General features: G+C 39.3%; 1 protein-coding gene across 1 annotated transcript in view; it reads right to left on the reverse strand.

The window, feature by feature from the left end:
• Positions 1-12,450, reverse strand: part of LOC136874212 (dynein axonemal heavy chain 10) — a 350,423-nt gene that overhangs the window by 131,380 nt on the left and 206,593 nt on the right. The window contains exon 16 of the mRNA XM_067147852.2: positions 10,351-10,514. Coding sequence (XP_067003953.2) covers positions 10,351-10,514 — 164 coding nt within the window. The remainder of the gene's footprint in view (positions 1-10,350; positions 10,515-12,450) is intronic.

Below are 12,450 nucleotides of genomic sequence, written 5' to 3' on the forward strand. Positions count from 1 at the left end.
CGTCAGGACAATCAACAGCAACAACAAATACAACCACACAGGGGTAGCCTATACCGTATCAAATGTAATAACTGCAAGACAAGCTATATCGGACGTACCGGTAGAAACTTCCTAACCCGATATAACGAACACATAAACGCAGTGAAACACAATCATTTTTCCTCAATAGGACAACATGTCGCAGACTATAAACACAGTTTTACAAACATCGATAACGATATGCAAATCCTAAACATAAACCCCAAAGGATCCCTGCTCAACATAACAGAAGAATTTTACATCACTCTAGATCAGTACACCAATCCAAATTACAACATAAATGAAATCACAGAAAAAACTAACATCATCTTCAATGCAGTTATCCCTGCCCTAAAAAACCCTTACCTTAAGTTAATCGATAAACAGAATGCGACACGCAACAGAAAAACACCAAACAACACACCCAGCTCCATCCCTACCCCCACAACAACAACTCTCCCTACCCCTCCTTCCCTTCTCCTCACAGCAGCTAGTATGAGCCCAAGAAGAACACGAAGTAGTACATTACAGGCTCACATGTCAAACACAACTCAGCTACACCAACAACAGTAAGTACATATTCCAATTCACACACATAACCCTTAGACATTCCTCCAACACGATATCACTTATAACTCAATCTTATCTTATCTTCCTCTGCGAACCATGTGACCTTGCCGCGGTGGGGAGGCTTGCGTGTCCCAATGATACAGATAGCCGAGCTGCAGGTGCAACCATATCGGATGGGTATCTGTTGAGAGACCAGACTAACGAATGGTTCATCGAAAGGGCGGTAGCAGCCTTTCGGTAGTTGCAAGGGCGGCAGTCTGGATGATTGACTGATACGGCCTTGTAATAATACTCAACATGGCTTAGCTGTGTTGATACTGCTACACGGCTGAAAGCAACGGGAAACTACAGCCGTAACTAACTCCCGAGGACATGCAGCTCTCTCTGTATGAATGATGTACTGATGATGGCTTCCTCCCGAGTAAAATATTCCGGAGGTAAACTAGTCCCCCATTCGGATCTCTGGGTGGGGACTACACGAGAGGGGGCGATCATCAGGAAGATGGATACTGACATTCTGCGAGTCGGAGCGTGGAATGTTAGAAGTTTGAATCGTTGTGGTAGGTTAGAGAATCTGAAAAGGGAGATGGATAGGCTAAAGTTAGATGTAGTTGGCATAAGTGAAGTACGTTGCCAGGAAGAACAAGATTTTTGGTCAGGCAACTACCGAATTATCAACACAAAATCAAACAGAGGAAATGCAGGAGTTGGTTTAATAATGAATAAGAAAATAGGGCAGCGGGTAAGCTACTATGACCAGCATAGTGAAAGAATTATTGTCATCAAGATAGACACCAAACCAATGCCCACCACAATAGTGCAGGTCTATATGCCTACTAGTTCAGCGGATGATGAAGAAATCGAAAGAATATATGAGGAGATAGAAGATTTTTTACAATATGTAAAAGGTGACGAGAATCTAATTGTGATGGGAGACTGGAATGCAGTGGTAGGCCAAGGAAGAGAAGGTAGTACAGTAGGAGAATTTGGATTAGGACGAAGGAACGAAAGAGGAAGTCATCTGGTTGAATTCTGCACTGATCATAATTTAGTCCTTGCCAATACTTGGTTCAAACACCACAAACGACGGCTGTATATGTGGACGAGACCTGGAGACACTGGAAGGTATCAAATAGACTTCATTATGATTAGGCAGAGATTCAGAAACCAGTTGTTGGATTGCAAAACTTTCCCAGGAGCAGACGTGGACTCTGACCACAACTTGTTGGTCATGAAATGCCATCTGAAGTTGAAGAAATTGAAGAAAAAAAAGAATGCAAAAAGATGGGATCTAGACAAGTTGAAAGAAAAGAATGTGAGGGATTGCTTCAAGGAACATGTTGCACAAGGACTAAATGAAAAGGCTGAAGGAAACACTATAGAGGAAGAGTGGAGAGTCATTAAAAATTAGGGCTGCTGAAGAAATGTTAGGAAGGAAGAAAAGATCAACTAAGAATCAGTGGATAACTCAGGAGATACTAGACCTGATTGATGAACGACAAAAATACAAGAATGCTAGAAATGAAGAGGGCAGGAAAGAATACAGGCGATTAAAGAATGAAGTGGATAGAAAGTGCAAGGCAGCTAAGGAAGAATGGCTGAAGGAGAAATGCAAGGATGTCGAAGGCTGTATGGTCCTGGGAAAGGTAGATGCTGCATACAGGAAAATCAAGGAAACCTTTGGAGAAAGGAAATCTAGGTGTATGAATATTAAGAGCTCAGATGGAAAACCACTCGTAGGGAAAGAAGACAAAGCAGAAAGATGGCAGGAGCATATCCAACAGTTGTATCAAGGTAAAGATGTAGATAATTTGGTTCTGGAACATGAAGAGGCTGTTGATGCTGATGAAAAGGGAGACCCAATTTTGAGGTCAGAGTTTGACAGAGCTGTGAGTGACCTCAATAGGAACAAGCCACCTGGAATTGATGACATTCCCTCTGAATTACTGACTGCCTTAGGAGAAACCAGCATGGCAAGGTTATTTCATTTAGTCTGCAAGATGTATGAGACAGGAGAAGTCCCATCCGATTTTCAGCAGAATGTTGTTATACCTATTCCCAAGAAAGCCGGTGCTGACAGGTGTGAAAACTACCGCACCATTAGTTTAGTATCTCATGCCTGCAAAATTTTAACACGTATTATTTACAGAAGAATGGAAAAACAAGTTGAAGCGGAGTTGGGAGAAGATCAGTTTGGCTTCAGAAGAAATGTAGGAACACATGAAGCTATCCTGACTTTACGTCTGATCTTAGAGGATCGAATCAAGAAGGACAAGCCCACGTACATGGCATTTGTAGATCTAGAAAAGGCATTCGATAATGTTGATTGGACCAAGCTATTTATGATTCTGAAGATGATAGGGATCAGATACCGAGAACGAAGAATTATCTACAATCTGTATAAAAATCAGTCTGCAGTGATAAGAATCGAGGGCTTTGAAAAAGAAGCAGCAATCCAGAAAGGAGTGAGGCAAGGCTGCAGTTTGTCCCCTCTCCTTTTCAATGTTTACATAGAACAGGCAGTAAAGGAAATCAAAGAGCAATTTGGAAAGGGAATCACAGTCCAAGGAGAGGAAATCAAAACCTTGAGATTTGCTGATGATATTGTTATTTTATCTGAGACTGCAGAAGATCTCGAGAAGTTGCTGAATGGTATGGATGAAGTCTTGGGTAAGGAGTACAAGATGAAAATAAATAAGTCCAAAACAAAAGTAATGGAGTGCAGTCGAACGAAGGCAGGTGATGCAGGAAATATTAGATTAGGAAATGAAGTCTTAAAGGAAGTAGATGAATATTGTTACTTGGGTAGTAAAATAACTAACGATGGCAGAAGTAAGGAGGACATAAAATGCAGACTAGCACAAGCAAGGAAGAGCTTTCTTAAGAAAAGAAATTTGCTCACTTCAAACATTGATATCGGAATTAGAAAGATGTTTTTGAAGACTTTCGTGTGGAGCGTGGCATTGTATGGAAGTGAAACATGGACAATAACTGGCTCAGAAAGAAAGAGAATAGAAGCTTTTGAAATGTGGTGTTACAGAAGAATGCTGAAGGTGAGATGGATAGATCGAATCACGAATGAAGAGATACTGAATCGAATTGGTGAGAGGAGATCGATTTGGCTAAATTTGACGAGAAGAAGAGATAGAATGATAGGACACATCTTAAGACACCCAGGACCTGTTCAGTTGGTTTTTGAAGGAAGTGTAGGGGGTAAGAACGGTAGGGGTAGACCAAGATATGAATATGACAAGCAGATTAGAGCAGATGTAGGATGCAATAGTTACGTAGAAATGAAAAGGTTAGCACAGGATAGGGTGGCATGGAGAGCTGCATCAAACCAGTCTATGGACTGATGACTCAAACACATTTTCCACAGATAAACATAACATCATTGCACAGCTACAAATGGGGAAGGAACCACCACTTTGAACCCAATGTCATCCAAATTTACAGACGCCACAGGACAACATGAATTGGTTCCAATAAAAAGGCAACACACACAGCAGAGCTGAACATATTTTCGTTGAATTTCATCCATACATTTGGCACCTTTTTAAAATTGAAAGTGTTTTTTCCCACATATACACAGGAAGACAAAACTTTTTATCCATGCAATTTTACAAACTCCAAGAATAGCAGCTGAAGTGTACAACTGTAAATAAGACTTAAATACTGAAGTTAGTCGATGTATTGACCAACAAGCAAGAACGAATGTTCATATGCATAAAGTGTTTTTTTATATATTGTATTTATCTTGTATATATATAAGTTAGTTTAAGTAAAGACATATTTTATACACTAATTTTAAGACCTTCAACATAATATTTTAGACGTACAGTTGCAATATTGTACAGAATGACACATACGCCAGTTCACGCTAAGATGTGCCCCATCTGTATGTGACTAAATGTGCATCATCATCATATAGCATTCCTTTAACAACACAATCTTAATCAAAGCTTCATTATATAAATATGTATGTATGGTTCAGCTGAAGATGACCTTGTATATGAGGTCGAAACTGGTCCTGTAGTTTAATATATGCAATAAATAAGTATTGATTGGTGGAAATCCTCTCCTATTTTTAAACTTGAAAGGCTCAGCGCGACCATTTTTCAGTTGTGTACACTCCGGATCGGAAAATCGCCCTTGATGAAGGAATGTTAGCTTGGAGGGGCCGTTTGCGTTTCCGAGTTTATAATCCAGGAAAAATAACCAAGTATGATCCACTATTTTGACTTGATGGGAGAAGAGAGGTGCATGTACTTTATAAATTCCCAGGCATGAGATCAGACAATTTCCCAACTAGACGGTGCAGATTGTGCATGAAAAGCGACATCTGGCGCGAAACCAGGTGGTTCTGTGGAAAGTGTGGTGTGCCTCTCCATCCAGGAAAATGTCAAACCCAGTAACACAGCCTCCAGTGCTACTAGTTATCATCCTAAAGGTATGTTGAAAATTTCAATATTGTACTTACGATAGTTTTCTTACAGTAACATTTAACGTGACATAGTGCGCTACAGAGCTGAGGGGATTTAAAAAGGCTGGGCTGGAGGTTTAAAGCACCCGCTGAGGAGCCGGTAGTGAACGTGTTAAATATTTCCTGTTAGTCATAATTTTTAAACTTTTAATTTGATTGTTATTATCCATTTTACAGACTAGAAAACAGATGGCTCAACTTCAATAACAACTTGTGTATGTCAGCCTATGACTGGATGTAATAATTAAGTCAACAGTGCACAGATATCAGTTGAACTACATAAGGGGACAACGAAAACATTGAAACAAAAAAGCCTCCAACTCAAAACTGTTTTAACAATGACCACATCATATTTTTATTTTTCATCATGTTTTTTAAAGAAAACCTTTTTAAAAATCTTCATATTGTGTGTCTGATGGTTTTAATTTATTGTACGTGTCTTACTGAGGATGACCCTATGCCAGGTTGAAACATGTCTATGTAAAGTTCCATCTTAATTGGCTGTATATATTATAGTATTGACTAGGAGGATAATCACAATAATTTTGTACAATTTTTTTAAGAAAAACAAAAACTGAACGCAAATACGCTCAAAATGTTGCAGTTCACCAATTCATACAGTGCCACTGCAAGTAGTGGAGAGTGGCACAGCACCATGTGATTAACATCTGTTGGCACAAAACCTTAGTTGCAGAATGCCTGAGAGGGGAGCAATGTTCACATCAGATCCTGGCGACTATGTTAGGATAAGGCATCATTTAGCTCCCGAAAGCTCTGCCACCTTACTTGTCCTCATTTCCCTCCTAGCTCAGTGCCATCAAACAATTCTTGCATGTACTGTGACGATGGGAAGCAGGGTCATGGATAATGCGGTATGACCGTGCACATTCGTCAGTCTGGCAGTCTCACTCGGCCAATATGTCTGTATGATTCTGATGATGATGCTTGTTGTTTAATGGGGCCTAACATCTAGGTCATCAGACCTCTGTATTGTTCTATCTAGTGTTCTATTGTTTTATTTTCAAAATCTTCCTCCACTCTGAGGTTGCCTAAGACAAAGAATACACAAAAACAATTTCATTCAAAAATAAAACAATTAAAGTAAATTATGTCTCAGTCTGCCGAATATTATTGGTGTTTGAATGCTTTCAGCTCCCAGATGAACTCCTTAGAAATGATGTTGAAGGTCATCATCAGCTCTACCGTCTTCTTAGGGACTGTCCTTCTTGCACTCACTTCTACGTTGCCCAGCTCATATTTATTCTGGCACTGGCACTGTAGGCAGGTTGATACATTTCTATTCTCTGTCTACTTCGTCTGGTTGGTCAGAGTGCATTTCAAATTTTACTGTAGGGTCTAATATATATCCTTTCTTCCCTTTAATGGCAATCATGTCTATCCTTCTCGTGCTGCCATTTACTCCACCGCCATTGACTTTCTCATGTACCTGAAATCCTTTCTCACAGAGTGTCTGCTCTCTGTGATGTCCGGTGTTTCAAAGAGCTCCACCAAACACACAGGAACCCAAAACATGAAGTAATGTTTCAGTCTCATTACATCTTCTGATCAAGGGACCTTCCCGGTACAGCTCTTTCAGGTGCAACGTTACATGCCATTTTCAGTGCATCTCTCCACTGTGTGCTAGAAAGGCCATCGTGGTTTCTAACCCAGCAGTTTGCAGGAGGGAATTCCTTGTACAGACACACTCCCTGACCTTTGCTTCTCAAACGGCACCATTTCTCATAATTTATTTTTGAGTTTTTTCGTTATATTCACAGTACCTGTTCTTCACATACTCAGTTTTATCATTTATGTTTAGCTCAGTTAAGCATCTATTAATTTCTTCATCTTGATTTCTAGTGGTTTCAATATATTGGTTCCCCTCCCATTTCAGAATGTTGCAGCTGTTTATATTCTGACTAAAGGCTTCCCAGCTTTCCTGAAAAACACCTAACCCGTTGCACCATTTATCTGAGTAACTCTTAAAATCCAGAGTGTCAGTAGGAAGGGATAAGATCTCCTTCAATGTACTCTTAACAAGTTTATCAGCATCTTCCCAAAAATACTATGGTATTTTACCTGCAGGAATGCAGAGGAACTGGTAAGTTTACTTAGGGCAAACTGAACGATTGAGAATTGAAAATTTCTGATCTGGATGAAGCCAGGGGCAGGATGAAAATGAGGTGAGTTTCTGCCGAATTGTCTTCTTGGAATCAAATAACACAGTACCTGCATAATTTAATCCTTAGTATTTGACAAATTTATTCTTCAAAATACACTTAATATCTGTACCTTCTTTGACTGTAATGAGTTGTTTGTTTATTTCTCCTCTACTGATATTAATAACTTCAGATTTTTCAGGGTTTACTGTTAGACCAACCTTTGTAAAGCTTGTTTCATCAATTGTACTGCAGACAAAAGCCTATCAACTGTGAAGCAGAGGTTGAAATCCCTTGGAAAGAGAATAACCATGCAGGTCGCATAGTTTCTTTCACCGATTTCTTGAAAAATGTAATCTGTTGTGAGATTGTATGAAACTGGTGACAATGGAGATCCTTGCATTACATTACAGCGTAATTTATTGGGATTAGTTTTCTTATAATTGGCCTGGATCTGAGTTGTATTATTCCCCAGAAGCTTACAAAATTATATTGCTCAGCTTGCTTGGCGCAGCTGACATAACTAACATTTTACTTAAGTGTAAATAACCCACGCCATCAAAAGCCTTGCTTATGTCTAGGAAGACCAGAGTAACATCTTGTTTGTTGTGTTTTGCTGAGTTTAACACAGATCTGAGTAAAGTGGTATTTATGATGGTGCCAGGTGATTTGATGAATCGTCTTTGATGTTCGCTAAATTAGATGTAACTCCTTAACCTTACAAGACCTTCTCGATGACATGACAAAGGACGGAACATATAGCGATAGTCTGACAGTTTTGTTGGTTCTTGATTTTTAAGTCACAAAATGGTATATGTGTGTTTGTGAACAATAATGGAACATGCCCAGTGAGTAACAATATCGTAGCACTTTGTTAGCTCTGACTAGAATTCTTGTTGGGTCTGGCTGATGAGTCCACAGCCAGGATTACCTCGTCCTGGTGCACCACTACATCAAAGGTTTCGCCTTGTACGGCATGTTCACTATGAATCAGCACGTCATCGTAATGTTTGTGTTCACAGTATGTGTAAAATGATTCTCAATATCCTCGATATCAGCCGTACAGTGAGTTGTTTGGTCGTTCAGAGCCTTCCTGATGGCTTTTCTTTTTCTTTGCTGGTTGTAATAGAAATACTGCATTTATTGATAACGGTACTTATTACTTCTCTTTCTTTTATTTCTATTTACCGAGGAAGAGGCCACGTGGTTCGGATTGTGCAGCTGTGAGCTTGCATTCAGGGGACAGTGGGTTGGAGCTCCACTATCGGCAGCCCTGAAGATGGTTTTCCGTGGTTTCCCATTTTCACACCAGGCAAATGCTGGGGCTGTATCTTAATTAAGGCCATGGACACTTCCTTTCCATTCCTAGCCCTCTCCTATCCCACTGTCACCATCAGACCTGTCTGTGCCAGTGCAACATAAAGCAAATTAAAAAAAATTCAATTTGTTGCCCTCTGTGGATTTGAGTGTTGCTTGTAAGTTATCTGTAGCTTTGCATTTCTCTTCATTTTTCTTGCCTCAAAGTATTGCTTGGGTGGGTGTTTAGGACCTGGTAGATCTATAGCTCCGGCTAAAATAAAAAAAAAAAAAAAAAAAAAAACAGTGAATTTGTGGACGGACTTCAAACTGATCTGTGCTCATTTGACAAAAAACTCATATTAGCTCCTTTTATATTCGTCTATTGGTTCCACTGGTGTTCTGCTCTCAATTTGAGAGCAAAATTCTTCGTTATTGTAGATTTCGTCACCTTGTGAAGCGACAGAGTTGTTTGTGGTAGGCTGTCTCTGTGCGAGTTTTGTGTATTGTGTATTGAGTTTTATGTAGTATTTGCTGTAGTGGGGACACGGTAATCGTGGTTTTGCATTTGAACTTAAGTTGTTTCGGGAGCTTGCAATATGATCTACAACACTCATAGAATGTGTTGCTTCTTTACTGGCTTTCACGAATTCCGTCTCCATATCATAACATTTAATATAGGTAATGTTGTTAACAAGCTTTGATTTTCCTTATCAGGTTATGCTCTTATAAATTATTAACTTGCAAGAATATATGATTAATTTGAGATTAATAATAGTATAAGTGGACTGTGTAATACAACCACTGGGCGTACAGACAATGCGCATTTCCTAACCTTGAGATTTGTTACTATAAAATGCTATGAACACTTCTCTGTAAAGCCAGAGATTAGAAAAACAGAACCAAAACAAAAACAATGAGTGAATGAACTGATCAAAAATACTGTTACAGAAAGCTCCATGTAAAAACGTTAAATAATATCCCGTTACTCCGTAGCAACCATATAAACAAATATCATAAGGACCAAGTGAAAGATAGTGCCACCAAATATATTACCAGAGACATCATAAAGCAGCAGAAATAATCTTAAAAACAAAATATAAACTAACCATGCAAACAAATCCATAACCCAGAAGAGTGTTGACTGTATGTCAATGACATAACCTCTTAACACACGTCACACCTAGTAATGCAACATATGGTGTCCATGCTTGTAAACAACACACCAAAAACTTAAATAACATGTAAATATCGCTCTACAGTTGTATGCAAAGGATATCCTTAATGAACACTATTAGAATAACTAATAGTAATCATGTAGATAATCCAAGAGTAATAAAATCAAAATATAAACCATATAAAACATCAAAATTACAGGATCAAGTATGTCTCAAGTCACCACCTACTACCTTTCAAAAAGGAATGAGAACAGCAATATTCCTGTCCAAAAGAACAAAATCTTGTCTTAGTGTGTAGTCAAATACTAAATTGTATAATCATGTACAATCATGCCTTACTTCTATTTAATTATAATATATATGTAATTGTTCCTTGAATGCTTTACTGTATAGCATTGAATCAAAATCCAAAAAAAACTATTATTACCACACAGTTAAGTTGGTAGACCATGAACCTTTACTTCTCTGTCAAAATTAGATCACTAAGCATGTACCATATTGTAGCTATTTTTCGCAATTTTGTTGTCTACCCGTCTCCCCGCTACATCCCCTTGAAACCCCCCTTCCACTTCTAATCCCCACTTGCCAAAAAATCTGTGACAAAAGCATTCCAGTGCTATACACAGTGCATGAAAATAATACTTACACGTTGTGGAATCCAAACTGCAGGAGATGCAAAGTTCTCATCAGCATAGACAGGAAAATCTCTGATAAAGAAATGGAGGAGGGCGAGATTGATTCGTTTTTTCAGCTGTAGCACCCGTACAGTCAAAAGAAATGAGAAGAGCAGCTTGTGTTTCTGCAATAATCCTGTCCAAAACAACACAAGAATATCACATAAAAGACATGAAAGTAGCAAGAATGATTGCTGGTACAAACAGGTGGGAACAATGGCAGGAGGGTACTCAGAATCAGGAGATAAAGGCTAATTTAGGAATAAACTCGATGGATGAAGCTGTACGCATAAACCGGCTTCAGTGGTTTTCTTTTTTCTTTGCTAGAGGCTTTACGTCGCACAGACACAGATAGGTCTTATGGCGACGATGACTGTACAAGGAAATACTATGTAGTAGTTCACTATTGCTTTCAATACACTGTAGCATTGCCTTCACAGTGATTATCCACATACACTTCTGCTGTACTCAATGGTAACCCAACATCATTCTGGAACGCATCTCCTCATCGAAGCGTAGTATACAGGAGTGGTTTTCTCCCATACAATGCTCCTTGCTGCTGCCTAGCATAGGACCCACAGCCACAGATGCAGGGGACCACACTCCACCTGAATCCAAGCCATTAGCCTCTTTGGAGGTCAAGTTATTTACCAGCATTGAGATACTGGCTGTACGGTCTACTCCATGTTCGGTCACTCTGTCTCAGTATATGTCTTGAGTGCTCTGGACTTGAATTTAAAATGGCACACTGTTAATGACCTCTCTTACGTATGTCATATTTCTACCACCATATGGCATCAAGATTCCAATCTCCTAGATAACATCATTTTATTCCGTTTTGATCTCTGTGAGTGTTCTTTGGGGGTTCTGTTCACGGCATATTTGAGAAAATTTGGAGGCCCTAATATCTCATATTGTATTTTTGTGCTGCTTCCATATGTTTGTGAATTCAAGTCTTGAAAAATGAGATGACTCACATATCTTCTTGGCTTCATGATTAATTGTATAGTATAATTCCTAGTTTTTTTGTCTTGAATCATCTACATGGTATTTCCATGGTGCCGGGCATGTTCTGATTGGGGCCATTTCACGCTTCGTTTCATTTACATTTGGATTTGTACTTTTGGATCAAGCCAGAAATGCTTTTGATATTTACTTGATTTTCCTAGCCTTAAGCAGTTATGACCTGGCTTGGATTTCTCCCTGCGATGCCTGACGTGTTGTGAGTGCAGTGCAGGCACATGTTGCTATTTGAATGTGTAGCTTTTATTTTTATCATGTTCCATTCTCTGTGGCTGGGAATTTTCTATGTGGTGGTTCATAGTTTTGATCTAATACATCTCACTGTCGTATGCATTGACTTGAGTCCTTTCCAAGACTTTTTGAAACTATTACCATGAGATTATTTAAATATATGTTGTGTGTTATGTTTATGGCTATGTTTTTGGGGAAGACGTTGGGTTATGAGTACTAACTCAAGTACATCCCTTGGATGTGTGAGAACCATTCAACTCCTTTTGTGGGGTTGCTGTTAGGTACCTTTCTCTTTATGTTTCCCCAATCATCATCAATTTATAGGTCCAGTTTCCTGGGTACTGTTGGCAAGCCTTTTCCACTCAGTCTCCTTCAGTGCCCTTACCCGACCTACAATGTTCATCCAGTGGGTTCTTGGTCTTCCCACCACCCGTTTTTCTGCCACGTGTCTCTCCAAGTTAACATCAGCTGTCCTTGTTGGCTTCATCCTCATTACATGCCCAAACCACCTCAGTCTGGATATGCTGACCTGATCTAACAATGATGTCTCAATCCCAGCTTCCTTGCTAACCATGTTATTCCTTAAATTGTCCAGTTTGGTTTTTTTGAATTGTGGACCTCATGAGATTCATCTCAGATATCTGCAACCTTGATGACTCCTACTTAGTAAGGGTCAGGTTTCAATACCATAGCTTAAGATTGGTATGAAGTAGCAACTGAATACCACCAGGTTTGATTGTGTTGGTACTTTGGGATCCCAGAGAGGAGTGTTCATACTTGCTAGTAAAATTGAGAGCTCATCTGCACGCTATTTGCCA

Source organism: Anabrus simplex, chromosome 5 (assembly GCF_040414725.1).
Source record: "Anabrus simplex isolate iqAnaSimp1 chromosome 5, ASM4041472v1, whole genome shotgun sequence".
Classification (NCBI taxonomy): domain Eukaryota; kingdom Metazoa; phylum Arthropoda; class Insecta; order Orthoptera; family Tettigoniidae; genus Anabrus; species Anabrus simplex.